We start from the raw sequence: 16,236 nt of genomic DNA on the forward strand, positions 1-16,236 counted from the left end.
GCAGCTGAAAATTCCCTGCAGTATGCAGCATAGCCCACACCTGCACCACTGGATCACCAAATGGGGATTTAGTTAGGATTGAGCTGCTCATGGTGAATAGGGACAGCCCAGGTCTGGATCTTGCCTCTGCCATGAACTCACCAGGCGACCTTAAGCAAGACACTCACTTTCAGCCACAGTTTTCCCCATTTACAATATGAGGATAATATTATGTTCATTTATTTTACAGGGTTGTTGTAATAATTACATCATGATAATACATGTGAAATGCTTTCTGCACTCAAACAAAGCTATAAAATTATTAAATATTATTTTTAAAAGGGAATTTGAAGAAAAGTCAGACACAGATTGTACAAGATATTAAAAAGGCTTAGTAATAAAAAGAAACAGAGACAAGTCATTAATTGTCTAAATCACAAGGATCATGGAAAGATTTTTATTAATAGGATTGCCGGTTTAACAGTAGTTTGCAAAGTGCTGGACACGTGAAAAATTGAAAATATGATGAACTGAAAGAGAAACTTATTTTATTTATTTATTTACTTATTTGTACCCCGCCTTTCTCCCCAAAGGGACTCAAGGCAGCTTACAATAATCATTAAAAACACTGTTAAAAACATGAATTAAAACAAGATAAAAACACATTTTCAAAAAGAAAGTAAGAAAGTGTGACAGCATTAGAAGAAGAAGAAAGAAGGGAAACTACTGGCCAGTCCTATCTTGGACTGGACCAGTGCACAGAAGGTTTTATGACAGCAGAACACATTGGACAGAACATTTAAAATGGCTTTTAGAGGCATGCATAGTGGAGGGGCAGGGGACAGAACAGGCAGCAATGGGGGCAGAGTATTAGTTCTAAGAAGGGGGTGAGTTCAGTGACAGCAGTATCTGCCAAATCTTAGCCTCCTTCCCAGACCCAATACTGCTACCCGGGTCCATGCGAACCCGCACCAGCAATTTTTCCAGCGCAGGTCTGAGGTCCAAAACAAATGTTTCCTTGCCCAGAGGAAACTCTCTCCCCAGGACTGCTTCCCCACAAGCTGTTTTGGGAGGAAAGCATACGGTTAGGCTGTTAACCAACTTCCTTAGCCGCCAATTTGTACTTGGCAGCATGTCCCTCCACTGCTCCCTGACTTGCAAAGCTAAACACTTTTATTATTGCTAATGTATGGGATAAGTTGACAACTTTGTAAGAAAAATTGCTTAAACTGTTGTCACAACCTTTACTGATTACTTAGCATACTATCATGCTATGGTTTACATAAATGTATTGAGATAGAGATATAGCCTGAAAATAAAGTAACACTGGTTTTCAAATAAAGTAAAGTATTATTTGAAACTCAAATCTGTTAATATGTAATAAGCATATACCATTTATCTTAAAGCTTAAGAATTATTTATATTGTATTATTCCAATGCACTCATATATTTGAAAAAAAATTGGAGTAATGTTGCTTCTAAAGAAAGAAGCCAGTACCATGATTTGCAAACAACAAGGTTCCGAATTTTAAAACCTAACTTTTAACATCCATTGAATGATAGACATCTCATAACGTAGCTAATTTTCAAATTGCAAGAAATTATTAGAAACCTTCAGTGTTTGTTATTATCACACTGCTTGTTCCAGCTTTAAAATTAATATGAACATTATATTATTCTAGAAACTAATATTAAAGGATACAGTTACTAAAAATAAAGCTTTTCAATAGGTAGAATGGCCTCTGGGGGCACCTACTGGAAATTCAGCAATATTGCAGTTGAATCCTGTTATATTCAGGAAATGTCCACTATAAGTATTGTTGAACAAAAGTTCAAAAATATAATCAAATGCATTAGGTATGATCCTCAACCACTAGCATCAATGAGAGCTTTTCTAGTAACTTTATTGGGATGTGGACTGTACCCATGGTGAACATGTATGAAATGCCTATTTCTGGAATTATGCCACAATGATTTGAATGATTACTCCAAAAATAACTGTTTAAAACTTTAAAACACAGTCCGGTTGCAAGATTTTATAGCTTGTCACATAACACAACGTTATAAAACCTTGATGGGCCATGCCCAGTTTAAGGCTTGACTGTAGCTGGCACAAGAGAGAGTATAGAAGAGATGAAAGAAGAGCAAGGATGGTATAATGGTTGGACTTAGACTTGTGTGTTAGACCTGGAAGATCTAAGGTTCAAATCCCTACTCAAACATGAAGTTACCTAGGTGACCTTGGTAAGTTACCTTAGGCCAGTCACTATCTCTGTTTCACCTACCTCACAGGGCTGTAAAGACAAAAGGAGGGGAGGAACCATATACACCACCCTGAGCTTCTTGGAGGAAGAGTGGTATAAATGTGAATAAATATATAAATAAGAAGTAGCTTGACAGCAAACATATGAAAGACTTCTCACAAAGAGTGTTCTTTACCTGCTATGGGACGTCCTGCCTCCTTTGGTTGACTTCACACTGCTTCATTTAAGTTCCTTCTGAGAAGGATGTGGTTTGAAACAAATCTTTATATTTTTTCTTCTTTTATTTGACTGAGGGTGCAAGCCTAACTGCACCCTAGGCTGGCACAAGTCCTGTGCATCAGCCCGGGAGGGTCGCAAACATGGTTTGCAAATGTGAGCAAACATAGTACTTCTGTTTAGTAGTTTTAACTACCATTCCATGCTGTCAATTTTTATAATAGAACTATTTTTAAAAGGGTGACATACTCTTACAAATTTGAGCATCAGATTTCATCTTCTAATAACATTTATTATGCCCCTCTTTTAGCCAACGTAAACTAGAAGCAAAGTTTTCAAGAATAGTGCAAGATCACCATACTTCAAGGAACCCTATATAGTAAATGCTTCATCTCATGTGTGTTCACATTACTGGATTTAAACTAAATTAAGGAATTCTGAATAATGTTGTTGCAACCATTTTTATTTTTAACTCTGAATATTTCATTTAAAGGACAAAATACAATTTACATTGTTTTAAGTTGTTCCTTTAATTGGTTTCTGGTTATACTTCTAACATATACTTCTAACATCTGGTTATATTTTTTCTCATTACCTTTACAGGAGAAGGACAATGATGCTTGTTACCATGTGTCAATAGGCTGCCAGAAAACTGTTTCAAAACACTATCACTACTATCTTCTTTTTTGTTTGCTTATTAATAAATATCTGAAATTTTGGCACAGAATGCTACCTCTCACACAGTAATAAACTAAGGGCCCAATATGACCTCCAGCCCAACAGCTAGATGTTGCAAACATGCCCGTGACACCTTGTGCCGAGTCAGTGCCAGCACTGGCCCAGCACCTATCGGTTAGGGTGGGGGGAGAACCCGGGCAGGAGGGGAGTGGGACCGGTGGAGCCCTGCAAAATAGCTGGCACAGACTTGAAAAGCCCCATTGTGGGGCATAAGTCTCCTTCTCCTAAGACCACCTCAGGCAGCTGCAGCGAGGCCTTAGGATGCAGCACTAGCTACTATGGCGCCGCTGCACCAGGCAGTGGCACTACCTTTAGGATTGGGCTGCCCGGCTGCAATCCTACACACACTTTCTTGGGAGTAGTAAGCCCCATGCAGCGCAATGGAACTTTCTTCTGAATAGCTATGTATAGGATTACACTGCAAATCTTTCAGCAATCTATTATATTCATAAGTTACAGGAAAATATATCCATGACGATGATATAGTTACCAACACTTGCCGGCTACATATTGAAGTCTAATAAACTTCTGCTATAGTGAAAAAAGTCCCATGTCTCAGTTAAATTTCACAGAAACATATACCAGCCTATTTTTTAATTTCAGAGAAGAAGTTATACATCATTCTTTGTTAATACCCTGTTTAAAAAGTAGTTGCTTAAAATTTTATAGCAGAAAAGCAAGAGCACAGACCAAGGACCTAGACCTTCAGTCTATAAAAGCATATCTTGATTTTTTAAAAATATGTATTGTTTTGCAATAACTTATTTAATAATTAAAATTTGAACAGTGTACAGGTTGAGACTAATTATTCGCATGGGTTCCGTTCCAAGCACTCACGTGGTAAAAAAAAAACACACTATAGCAAATCAATTTAAAAAAGTTTCTTTGCTCCAGTGATTGAAAAACAGCCTTGCTGACCTTTTGACTCTAAGATAAAAGTCATTAAGAAGACAATCCATTAGCACTTCACTCAGTCCCTCCCTTCACCAATGCAAAATGATCACATTTCTTTCACAAGTAGGGGGAAGGGAGGGGTCCGAAGGAGAGAGAAGAATTGATGGATTGTTAGCCTGCTGCCTTCTCGCTCTCTCATTAAGGAGGCTGTTGTTAAAGGACTGTTCAGTTTTTAAAACTGATTTTAAAGGGATGCATTTTTCCCTTTCTTCAGGGATCAGCACATTCTTTCTAATTTGCAGGGGCAATTTGTATTGAGTCAAATCCGTGTATAAAAAATCGATGTATATATAGGCTGGACCTATTTCAGCCTATTTCAGCAGTATAATCATTTGAACAATATTGCTTTGCTTAAATAGAAAAATTTAAAAAATAGGCATTTGTGAATAATAGTTTCAATGTGGCACTTTGTCATCTGTTGAATATTTCTTTCTGTCACACCTTACCATTGTTAGCAAACAGCACATTTAACCAAATTGTGCAATCAGTGTGTGTTCACAGCGTGCCTGTAAGGATTCTTTAATCAATACATTGTGCATCCGTTTTTCTTTAAAACCACACCACTAATTCAGTAATGTCAGAATGGAAGAACCCAATCAATTACAACCATTCTAAGGAAGACACTGATGAAATGATTGCAAATGAAAGAAAATATCTCCTTGCCAACACAGGTAAATATAAATTTATGTTTGTAAATATTTGCTGTATTTGGATGCATTCCAAGCCTTACAAACAGACTTACTTTCACCCGAGTATGTTTAGAAGTGGTGTGTGCAAGCAATTTAAGCAAAAGAAAATGGTTGTACTAAACCGTTGTAAAATTAAGCTAATTCAAAATGCAGTTTTAGTCACAATGTGATTCTCTGTCAATGACAGGGAAGGAAGTGGGGGTGCTATTCTTCAAAATCAACTTCTTTTCTATTTCTGTTTGCTGAAGTGGCAATCATTATAATTACATTTTTCTGTTTAAGAATGCTAATGCAATAAAATAAGCCACTGTATTTTATTAAGCTGTTTCCTTAATGCAAACTTAGAAAAGATAAAAACAATGAAGAGCCTTGTGGCACTTGTTCTGTGGCATACACTTTTGTAGACTATACCTTGAAAGATTATATGTACACTTAATACACACAGGTTCATTTTATAAACAAGGCGATCAAAATGCCATGAAATACAAGGGATAACAGTACATCTGTGAGAGTTCTATGCAGAACCAAAATGTATTCTAGAACAGTGATCCACTAACAAGAGGAGTCACTGGGGAATAGCACTGTCATGTTTACTCAGAAGTAAGTCCCATTGGATTCACTGGGTCCACCTCTCAGTGTGTAGAGGATTGCAGGTGAACCGAATTTGTTCAATTCTAGTTGAACTCAGCAATTTTACCTTCAAGCCTTCCTTTGAACAAAAGTAAATGTCTTAATGAACAGTATATTCAGAAGGTAAAATCATTATTTTTCACTTAGTGGAGAATTTTGGGAAAAGCAGTTTTTCCATTGTCTTTGAAACTAGGGCAACTACTAGCCTGCTCTACTACAGAAGTGGATCATCAGAAGAAAAACATTAGCATCGCATATGCAATATATCACAAAATTACCATTCATTTGAGGTTTACACATCCTTTCTTTTTAGAATGCATATGCTCTTAAGATTCTTAAGAATTTTTTCCCCAGCTTGAAGGTGTTCTGGGTAAGATTAAAAAGCAAGATAATTTGTGTACAGGCCAGCACTCTATAGATTCTGGAGCAAACTAAAATTCCCAGTCGCCTCTGTATCATTTTACACAATGAATATTTCCATAGCAACTCTATACTGCATCTCAAACAAGGCACTCTTATTTACTTATATCCTATATTTCTTACTAAATATTTGCTGAACTACTGAGAAATGAAAGGTTTAGAAAACCATAGGACTAAACTTAGCAAAAACAATAAGTTGCATTAAAAAGAAAAACTTCAGTTCATGATGTTCTTCTTTATTAAGTGTATCTTGTATTTTATCTTTGCAAGAATTTGATGAGTTTTTGCAAGTAAAATTCTGTTTCCTCTACACTTGCTAATAGTCATGAGAATCTGTAGTTTGCACCTTCCCATTAAAAATGTATTGTATTTTTTGAAATTATTCACCCCGCCTTTTATCCAGATCATGTCTTTGAAAGGAGGAAGTAGATAATAAATGGAATTATTCATGATTCCCCATTAAATATGAAACTTTCTTTTGCAGAGTTTAGAAAATGGAACTTCTACATAATGTACAAAAGTTGATTAGAACTTTATAACCTTTTTGAGAAAAGTCTCCTTCTTATAAAAATGTATAGGGAAGTTTCTGCACGAAAGTGGACTATTTCCTGTTCTTTAGTTTTTCACTAATTATGCTAATATACTTATCAGACTAGATCAAAGTATAGATAGTCCATTGATTTGAATAACAATGCACATTCTTTCTCTCTGTAAAAAGAATGTAATTCTGAGAAAGAACCTTCCTTAATATGAAAGCACAAAATCTTCATTATAACAAGCAAGGTAAAATTGTGAAAATTATACAATTTTCTATAACATGTACAGTATTATTAATATTATTATTTATTATTATTAACAGTATTTATATACCACTTTTCAATGAAAAGTTCACAAAGCAGTTTACAGAGAAAACGAAATTACTGATGAAGTTACTATTACTTTTTTCTTGGACATCACCATTAACAGTACAGACTTTAGAGGAAAAAGAGTTTAATTTTGAATTTGTTATAAAATCTACATCTTTATTATCATTTCCCCCCACATTTAAAATTAAGGCGATATGTATGATCCAAATAAAATGCTAAAACAGGCTAGCCATTTGTATTCAGCAAGGTCAGAAAGAAGCAGAATTTACTGTCAGATCTCACAACCATTTCTCTACACATTAAAATTGCTTAATGTCCAAGTTTCATATATGTGAATAAAGTGACAACAAATGTGAGCGGAAACTGCTCTTGCTAGTTGGGTTTAGTTTCATATTTGGATTTTTAGTATTTTGAAATGGCCTTTAAAAACTTTTTAAAATTATGCTTTAAACATGTTTGGTGCTTGAGAGCGGTATTGTGGGTCACTGAAACTCTCATTGTGAAACTCTCTATAAACTTTCTTTACAGAGACAGCTGTAAAGGTTTTCCAGATGAAGGAAAGAAACTTAGGTAGGGAAGGCAGGGAAAAGTAGTCCAGGGTAGCATGGAGATACCTACATATTACGGAAGGCATAATACGATTCCATTAATGTTAATGAAATACATCATATCTTGTGAGCAAGGCCTATGTATGTAGGAATATAACACATGGACCTCAGTCCATGTTAAGTTTTCTACTTGTGGAGGATGTGTCAAAAATTGAAGGCTTGGTCTCTCGCTTCATGGTGTGTATAAGCTATCCATCCTAGCTAAATGTGAATTGGCCCTTTGTTTACAACAATTATACTGTACAAACACACTGGCTTCTTAGTGACAACTGATTTGTTTACTTGATTGGCAAAGTAAAATAAAGTTCTCAAATAAAGCTTCTTGAAAACGTTTTTTGGTGAATAGGAAAGAAACAACTGCTATGGGTTCCTGAATCCAATAGACGCCAAGCTTTATATGCTATTACAAAAAACCTCTTAGCACAATTGCAGCTTTTCCCTTTTACTCATGTCATTCATTCGTGTGGTTTGTTTAGAAATAAGAAAACTACTAGAATGGCACCTAATCATCAGGTACAGAAAATGGTACATTTTCTATTTTAGTAAATCATTTATTAAAAGGCATTATTTCAGACATTTCAACATACATGGTGCATTAAGCACTAAAGTTTAATAAAGCAGCACCAACACAAACATCATAGGTCAAACTTTTCAAAGGAAGGCTGATGTAAATTTCCTGTGCAGACACTGAATTTCTGGTGTTTTTTGTGTGTATTCACAGCCTGCCATTCTTCCTCTTGTATTAGATATTTGTAGAACTCTGAAACAGGGGCAGGTATTTTCAAGCACATATTTTCCGAATGCATTTATCCCTGAGTTATTTAAACTTATTTTATTGACACAATTTGGAGACGTTAGTACTACTCAAATTATATCTCATATTATTACAACAGACACCATGAAAAATGGTATCATTCGTATTTTAAAAAGTTTTCTACATTTGTGCTACATACTGTAGATTATGGAATATTTAAAGAATTTAGAATGTCAGTAATGATGATCAAACTGCAATCTGACCTAACTAAACTATCTCTTCCAGCAAGCACCATTACTATTAATTTTGTTTTTATTCTGCTTGTCTACAGTGAGGTACAATAAAGTAGCATACACCAGAAGTAAAATATAAATATTAAACAACAATCAAGAAAATAGGAAGAAAATTAACTGGGAACAAAGTAATACAAAAGCAGTTTGAGCACCATACAACAGATTAAACAGTAAAAGTCTTACTGAATGAAATGGTCTTTAAAGGTACAAACAATCCAGAAGGGTCACAGTGATAGTATTACAATTGAGAAGACCCTCTCTTATGGCAACTAGCTATCTTTACAATGAAGATGGGCCAGAGAACAGGACCCCTGACACAGTTTTTGAAATTCTGACATTTTTTTTATAACTAAAGAAGGTCCTTGTGGTTATCTGGCACCAGTCTGTTGGCTTTAAAGGTTTATTTATTTATTACATTTATATCCACCATCCATCTCAATGGATTCAAAGACAGTTAACAAAACATGCTTAAAGCAATTAAAACAATTCAATAAAATGAAACACAAATCAAAAAGCCACAATAACAGAGATGTGAGAGACATTCATAATATAGTTGCAATAAACAGCAGCCATTCTGATCCAAAAGTCCAAATGCTTGATGGAAAAGATGGCTCTTAAAGTGGACCCAGAAACCAATGAGAAGTCAGTGCAACTGTAACTCTTGCAATTAACAGTCTGGCTTCAGCATTCTGCATCACTTGTAATTTTGAAATAACCTTTATGGCAGCCTCAAGCACAGTATACTGCCATAGTAGTCTATCTGAGAGAGGACCAAGGTATGGACAAATGTGACCAGATCCTCATTCTTCAAAAAGGGATGCAGCTGGTACACCAGGAGATCTGGCTATGGCAGCTGCCTGTCCCTCTAGGAACAGGTTGGATTTAGAAGCAGCCCCAAGTTACAGACCTGCTCTTTCAAAGGGAGTGCTAGCCCATCAAGAATAGGATGAGCTCCCAAACCAAGATCTACTTTTCTACTGACTGCCAGCACCTCTGTCTCATCTGAATTAAATTTCAATTTGTTTGTCAACATCCAGCCCATCACTGCTTCCAAACTCCACTTCAGGAGATCACAAATTTAATACTAACACTTTAAACTGAGCTTGGAAACAACAGGTAACAAAAGTAATTGCAAAAGAATTGGAGTAATGTACTATGATCATCATGTACCAGACAGCAACACTTTCCTTTGTTCCAAGTAACCCGACAAAGTCCTAGCCTATTTCTTTTGACGTAAATATTTATTAGCAGTTTGTAACCTGTAAAAGGTCAAAATGTTTTACAATCTTTATCTTGGTCATTTTAAAAGACAGTGCAACTCTGCACACAAAGGAAACTTTGGACTTGTGTCTTTTAAAAAGCAATTCCCCAATGCCACATGTCAAACCACTTCTGAAATTTCTCTTTTGCAAAAACAATATTAGGGGCAGTGTCTCTGTTCAAAATAAAAAAGAATCCCACTGGATCCTAGTCTTAGTTTCTGAATTCTACAGCTTCTGAACAATAAAGAGGAAGTAGAAGAGTATTGCACACATACTTACTTCTGCATTTTAGTGATCAATCATCAAATGTTTGAAGAAATCACTTTTCTAGACCAAAAGGGTTATTTATCTTATACCTTGTACTACGATCCTACCAGAGGCATGACCAGAGTTAAACATTTTGAAATGCACTAGAGGTTTCCTTACTACGAAAAGGATGAGGTTAGAGCCCAAGGGCCAGAGCTTCATGGCTGATTTACGGACTCAAACTTCCCCAAGCCTAAAGCAGTTGACTTCTAGAGGCAAGAGTTTAGGTTTTGAGATTTCATGGAAATCCCAGATGGCAAGTACCTGATTTACCCAAGGAGAGCAACAGACCTTAGGAATGAGATCATGCAAATGGTTACTTCAAATCAGTGGTTTCTGCTAGTTCTCATAATTTCCATAGCAGTTCTTCTTTTTGATGTTGTCACCATTTAAAATTGAAACTACTCATGGAATCTTTGGTTAATGAGTTGCACAAGAAAGATACCATGAAATATAACAAATAAAATTGGGGAGGGGGAGAGTGGGGAAGTTCAGCAGCAGGACTGGGCTGCTGGCCTAGTGCTTTGCAAAAGCAGAACAGAGTTCTGCTGTCACAAAATGGCTGCTGACAATGTGCAGAGTGCTCTGTTGGTGGCCACTTTGGGAGTGCTGCCACAAGAGGTTAGAGCACTCCCCGTCTATTGCCAGACCCAGCCACAGCCACTGGAGCAGGTAAAGCAGCAGTGGGGGTGTGGAGGGGCAAGGAGAGGAATGAGGGCAGAGAGGCTGCAGGAGAGAGTGGATCTGGCTGAAGTGGAATACACCAGATCCTATCTCCCTCCATCAGTGTCCTACTTGCTCCCTTTCTCTCCTTGAAATTGCGCCAGCTAAAGAGCTGGCATCAGTTCAAGGAGACCCATTGCTGAGCAAGAGAATGATGGAGGGGTCTGAAGACTCCAAATCTGCTCCCCTCCCACTGGATACAGCACACTCCTTTTTGACGCAGCTGCACCAGTGGGTGGAGGGAGGATGGGATTGGATTCAAACTCTGCTCCAAATATGCAAATCGCAAACTGCTAGGGGAGATCATCCAAGAATCTGAAGTGGGGTGCCACCAACATGGGGACGACACCCAACTCTATTTCTCTTTGCCATCTCTCTCTGAGGAAGCTGTGGAAGTCCTGGAGTGCTGTTGGGATGCGGATAGGGACTGGATGAAAGCCAATAAGCTGTAACAAAATCCTGAAAAGACAGAGGTTCTCCTTGTCAAGAAATCCTCTATACAGGTACTGAATCATCTAGCCCTGGAGTCTCCAAACCCCGGGACGGGGGCCAGATGTGGCCCATGGTGAGCCCTCGGCCAGCCTCTGATCCCCTGAGAGCCTCTGGCCCAGTTGTCCAAACACAACCAGAGTTGTGCTTGTGGGGTGGGGTAACGGGGGTCCATTTAAGTGCGTGCTTTATTTCTTGGGCTGTACTGGTGCTTGGGAAGTCCTGGACATTTGAACCCATTCATTTCTTCATTCATCTAAGTTCCATCTCTAATGAATTTATTTAAATTTTATATTTAATTTTTTTTCTGGCCCTCGACACTGTGCCAGATATTTAATGTGGCACTTAAGCCGAAAAGTTTAGAGACCCCTGATCTAGCCACTTTGAATGGGGTTGCACTCCCCTTGCAAGAACAGGTGCGCAGCTTGGGAGTTCTCCTGGATTCTTAGCTCTCTTTGGAGAACCAGGTGGCAGCAGTTGCTAAAAGTGTGTTCACCCAGCTTAGGCTGGTGTACCAACTGAGACCACACTTAAGCCGTTTGGATCTGGTTACAGTCCTATACTTTAGGAACTTCAAGACTGGATTACTGCAACTCACTCTAAGTGGGGCAACCCTCTAGAACAGTTTGGAAAATGCAATTAGTGCACAGTGTGGCGGGTCAAGGGGTTACAGGGGCCAGATGGTAAGATTCAGTTGGACCACTGCTTCATCAGCTACACTGGTTGCCCATTCACTTCTGGTCCCAATTTAAGGTTCTAGTTCTAATCTTTAAGGCCCTCCATGATCTGGGTCCAGGCTATCTGAAAGACCGCCTCCTTCCACACAGTCCAGCCTTCCCTCTTAGGACATCTGGGGGGCTCATCTACAAGGGTGGCCTCTGTCCCAAGTGAGAGAGGTGGCAGCTCAGGGGCAAGCCTTTTCTGTAGTGGCACCACAATTATGGAATTCCCTTCTAGGGAAACTGAGAACTACTCCCTTCCTCATGGCTTTTTGGTGAGGGCTCAAAACATACCTGTTTCATCTGGCATTTGGTTGCTGACTAGATATTTGTGCCTCTGAACTACAGCTGTGACTTGACTGCTTTTCTGGACTAATTTTTTCCCCCATAGACCTGTGGTTTTCAAACTCTCAGGAAGTTTGAGGACAGCAGTAAGTCCTTGTAGGGGAGGGGAGGGAGGCGGCGGGGGCGGGGGGAAGGCAGCGATGCTATCCCCAGGATTGCATCACTAAGGGGGGCTGCAGGGACTGGGATGTAGTCACTGCAGCAGCCTGTCAGGGGTGCGGGGAGCACTGTGTGAACATCTGCAGGGCTCCCCAGCCTTCTAAAAGTGAAAGCAGAGTAATTGCGCTCCACTTCCAGTTTTACGGAAGTGAAGTGTGATCACTCCACTTTCACTTTTGGAATGTTGGGGAGCCCTGCAGATGCTTGAGCATGGTTCCCCGCACCGCCAACAGGCTGCTGCAGGGACTGGTGAGTATATCCCAGTCCCTACAGCACCCCTTAGCGACACAATACTGGGGATCATGTTGCTGCCTTCCCCCTGCCTCCGCACCTTAAGGGGTCAGAGGCCAGGGCTGTCCGACTGAGGCATCATGACGCCCCAGTTTGAATAGCTCTTCCATAGACCCAATGATATTGTTGATTTTGCTCTGTTTTGGTTATATTTCAATCTGTAATGTTAAAATTAATATTTTAATTCCTTGTTTGATGTTTTTACCTGTTGTGATACTTTGTACTTTATTATAAAGGTTTGCAAGCTGCATTTGGGCATTTGCTTTGGCACAGGAAAGGTGTGATATAAATTTCCTAAATAAAATAGAGAGATGTTGTTTTAAATGGAATTAGACAGTGGCACATGCTCCCTGCAACAGAAATACCAATCTCAAAGTAAGCAATCCTTGAGAAAGAAGTATGAATTGTGACACTAATGCTCATGAACGTGAACCTTAAATTTGTTTTTAAAAACATTCTGTAAAAACAGTAGCAATTGTGTTGTGTATCGTTTATGAAACAGTACTTCCTCATGGCTCTTTTTGGACACTGATTTTAAAAGACCTTGAGCACATTAAAGGGTCAGCACTGGAAGTTAAAACAGTATTTTCCAAAGTATAACTTCAGCCTTAAGTGAGGAGAAAGAAGAAAAGAAGAAAAATAGATAGTTTTAATTACTGACAAACAATTAAATGCTGCAAATACACCAAGACTTCAGTAAATCAGAGCATAACACAAGCACTGAACTAAACGCTTTGATATATGCAAGATAAGTAGCAGTGAAACATAATTATTTAATATCAGTTTTAATTTTTAAATGCCATGTTCCTCTGAAAATTGCCTGAGGAACTTTAAATTTCAAGGAATAGGACTAGAAACAAAGAAAACAATAAACTTGCTGTATAAAAATGCCTCTGAAAAACCCTACTTACGCAGCAGCCTCTTGTTTTGACAGTCCTTTGATATGCGTGGCCAAATAATGATCTATGGCATCTTTACCTTTGATCAAATGCATCCTAAATTAAAAAAAAAAATTAAAGAACACTGTGAGGTGACTTAACGTCAAAATATGTCACATGTATTATGAATTAATCTTTGGAAAGCAAAGACAGATAAATATTAAAATATTGACAAAGTACTTTATCAAACACATTCTATAAACATGTACAGGTATTTTAACTTTCTGGTCGCTAGGTATTTCAAATTTTTATTTCTGAAGGAAAGTACAGATGGCTTTAGCATAGGATGCTTGTGATTCATATCTTCTACTTTCAACATATACACAACAAACCTTGTTAGACAATCCATATTTTACAAGGGTCATATAATGATGAATTCTGTCTCTTAAGTGGGTCATTACTAGAGATGTGATTTTTTCAGTGAAAAAAAATAAAAATACATAACACCACTTTCTACACTTCTCATTTTTGTAAAAACAAAAAACAAAACCCCAAATCTGTGATATAAAAAAATTGGGAAATAATAATGGGCTGGATGGGGGGGTGTACATGGGTAATGAATATGGCTGCATCTGCTGACACTGTATCACCTGCCTAGTAGACTTTTAAAGCGATTACGATTTATAACATAAAAATGCACCCTTGGAATAAAAATACATAACACCGCTTTCTGCACTTTTCCTCCTTGAGAAAAAGTAAATTTGTGAAAAAATAATAACATTTAAGAACACCTCCAGTCATTACAAATGTGGCTTGGATGGATCAAGACAACTGTCTATAGACTGACAGGCATTTAATTTAAAAAACAAAACAAAACAGATAGGATCACAAATACTTGGACACTTAAATGTTCTAACTCAGGGGTGTCAAATATAAGGCCAGGGGGCAGATGTGGCCTGCGGAAGCTCTTTATCTAGCCCTCGGGCTCTCCCAGCACCACTATCAGCTGCTCTCTCTCAGCTGCTGAGCTGTGCTGAGGTTTCAGTACTGGAAGGGCAGCCCACGTAATAACTGGGCACTCCCATATCTTGAAAATATGATAATGATTTGCATATTTTCCTTTCTGTCATTTGCAGCTAATGTGTTCCTAAGTGAGAATAAAGTGCTTATTTCTTATCATGACCTGCTGTTCCTGGTTAATGATGTCACTTCCAGCCTTCAGCGTGTATCATGAATGCTATTCAGCCCTCTATATGAAACAAGTTTGACACCCTTCTTCTAACCTTTCAAAAATTAAGGGCATAACCAATTTATGAACTGCTTTGAAGAAAGCCAGTTGGATGCCAACTGAAAGAACCCTAGTGTGATTCAGTAAGATGTAAAGGCAGAATACAACTCAGGGCCAACAGATCCATTTTTTAGGCATTCACCAAGGTATTTTATGTGAACACTTTAAAATGTAAATGTGAATGAATAGAAACAAACTTATGTTTGCAAGCATGACTCATAGAAGACATACACATCAGGAAGCCAGATGGACTGCAGTTCACTGTCCCATATATCCTCACATGCAAACCCATGTTTCCCGATGCATAAGGTGTGAAAAGCCCCTCAGTCTTTATTAATTGCCAGTTAATTATCAGTAATATTTGAATAACAATTAGTTTTATTTTATTTTCATTTTTGAGGAGGCACACTACCCCTTTCCAAAGCTAAAATGTAGACCTAAGTGTGGAAAATGGGGCAGGTAGCATATCTAGCCCCCACTAATTCTTTGCGGTTGGGCTAATGTACTATTGCCACTGGTGATCCAATCCTGTGACTGTCCCCCACTGCATGATACAGTGCATGCCCCATTGGCATGGCTGCATCGGTGCTGGAAAGTTGGATAGAATTGGGCCCTGGATCAGTGCTTGCAAGAGCATAGCAAGATAAAAATAAAATATAGTTGGAACATGCTTTGATCATTCAGAAAGCCCTCAAGTGTAGCTTCCTGAGAACTTTTCTTTGGTGATAAAGAGACATTGAGGAATAAATATATTATTTAAAATATACAAATTTATAAAACCACTTCTCATTTTGAAGATGAAAACACTACTTTAGATTTTATCATTCCATGCTAAAACAAAAACAATAAAAAACAAATCAAGTTGTACTTCCTCTTGCTTTAAATTCATTATACAAAACTATCTCTGCTAAGGGACCATACTCTTTTCTTAAATGTTTGCTATCTGAAATAAGCTGATAAGACTACACACAATGATGGGATAGGTTATTACTGTTTTAAATAGCCATTATCAAATATTTCAGACAATTGAAAGAAAATATAAACAAAACACACATACCTTGCAAGGCTTGGCGAAGGACATTTTATGTCTTCCATACTTGGATGTGCCCGGGGGCTTTGAATTGGCACAGGAGGAAACATACTCATTTTTAACTAAATAAACAAATAGAGAATATTTTGATTAATTTCTATCAAATAACGTTCACCTTTCTTAGACATTCACTATAAGTATATAAATCATCCATTATAAAACTATGCTAAAATCATTCAAAGCCTTGACTGCACCAAAATACTTCTATTTTCTGCATTTCAGCAGCATTTTCAGATACAAGGGAATTGGTGTTCTTTCTCCAAACTATGTTGCTG

At 37.9% G+C, this 16,236-nt stretch overlaps 1 protein-coding gene across 1 annotated transcript in view; it reads right to left on the reverse strand.

Moving 5' to 3' along the window:
- TTC29 (tetratricopeptide repeat domain 29) overlaps positions 1-16,017 on the reverse strand; it is a 138,304-nt gene extending 122,287 nt beyond the window's left edge. The window contains exons 1-2 of the mRNA XM_066632422.1: positions 15,929-16,017; positions 13,617-13,700 (exon numbers count right to left, since the gene is read on the reverse strand). Of these exons, the coding sequence (XP_066488519.1) occupies positions 13,617-13,700; positions 15,929-16,017 (173 nt within the window). The remainder of the gene's footprint in view (positions 1-13,616; positions 13,701-15,928) is intronic.
- Between the last annotated feature and the right edge of the window lie 219 nt (positions 16,018-16,236).

This window comes from Tiliqua scincoides, chromosome 6 (assembly GCF_035046505.1).
Source record: "Tiliqua scincoides isolate rTilSci1 chromosome 6, rTilSci1.hap2, whole genome shotgun sequence".
In the NCBI taxonomy this organism is placed as follows: Eukaryota; Metazoa; Chordata; class Lepidosauria; order Squamata; family Scincidae; genus Tiliqua; species Tiliqua scincoides.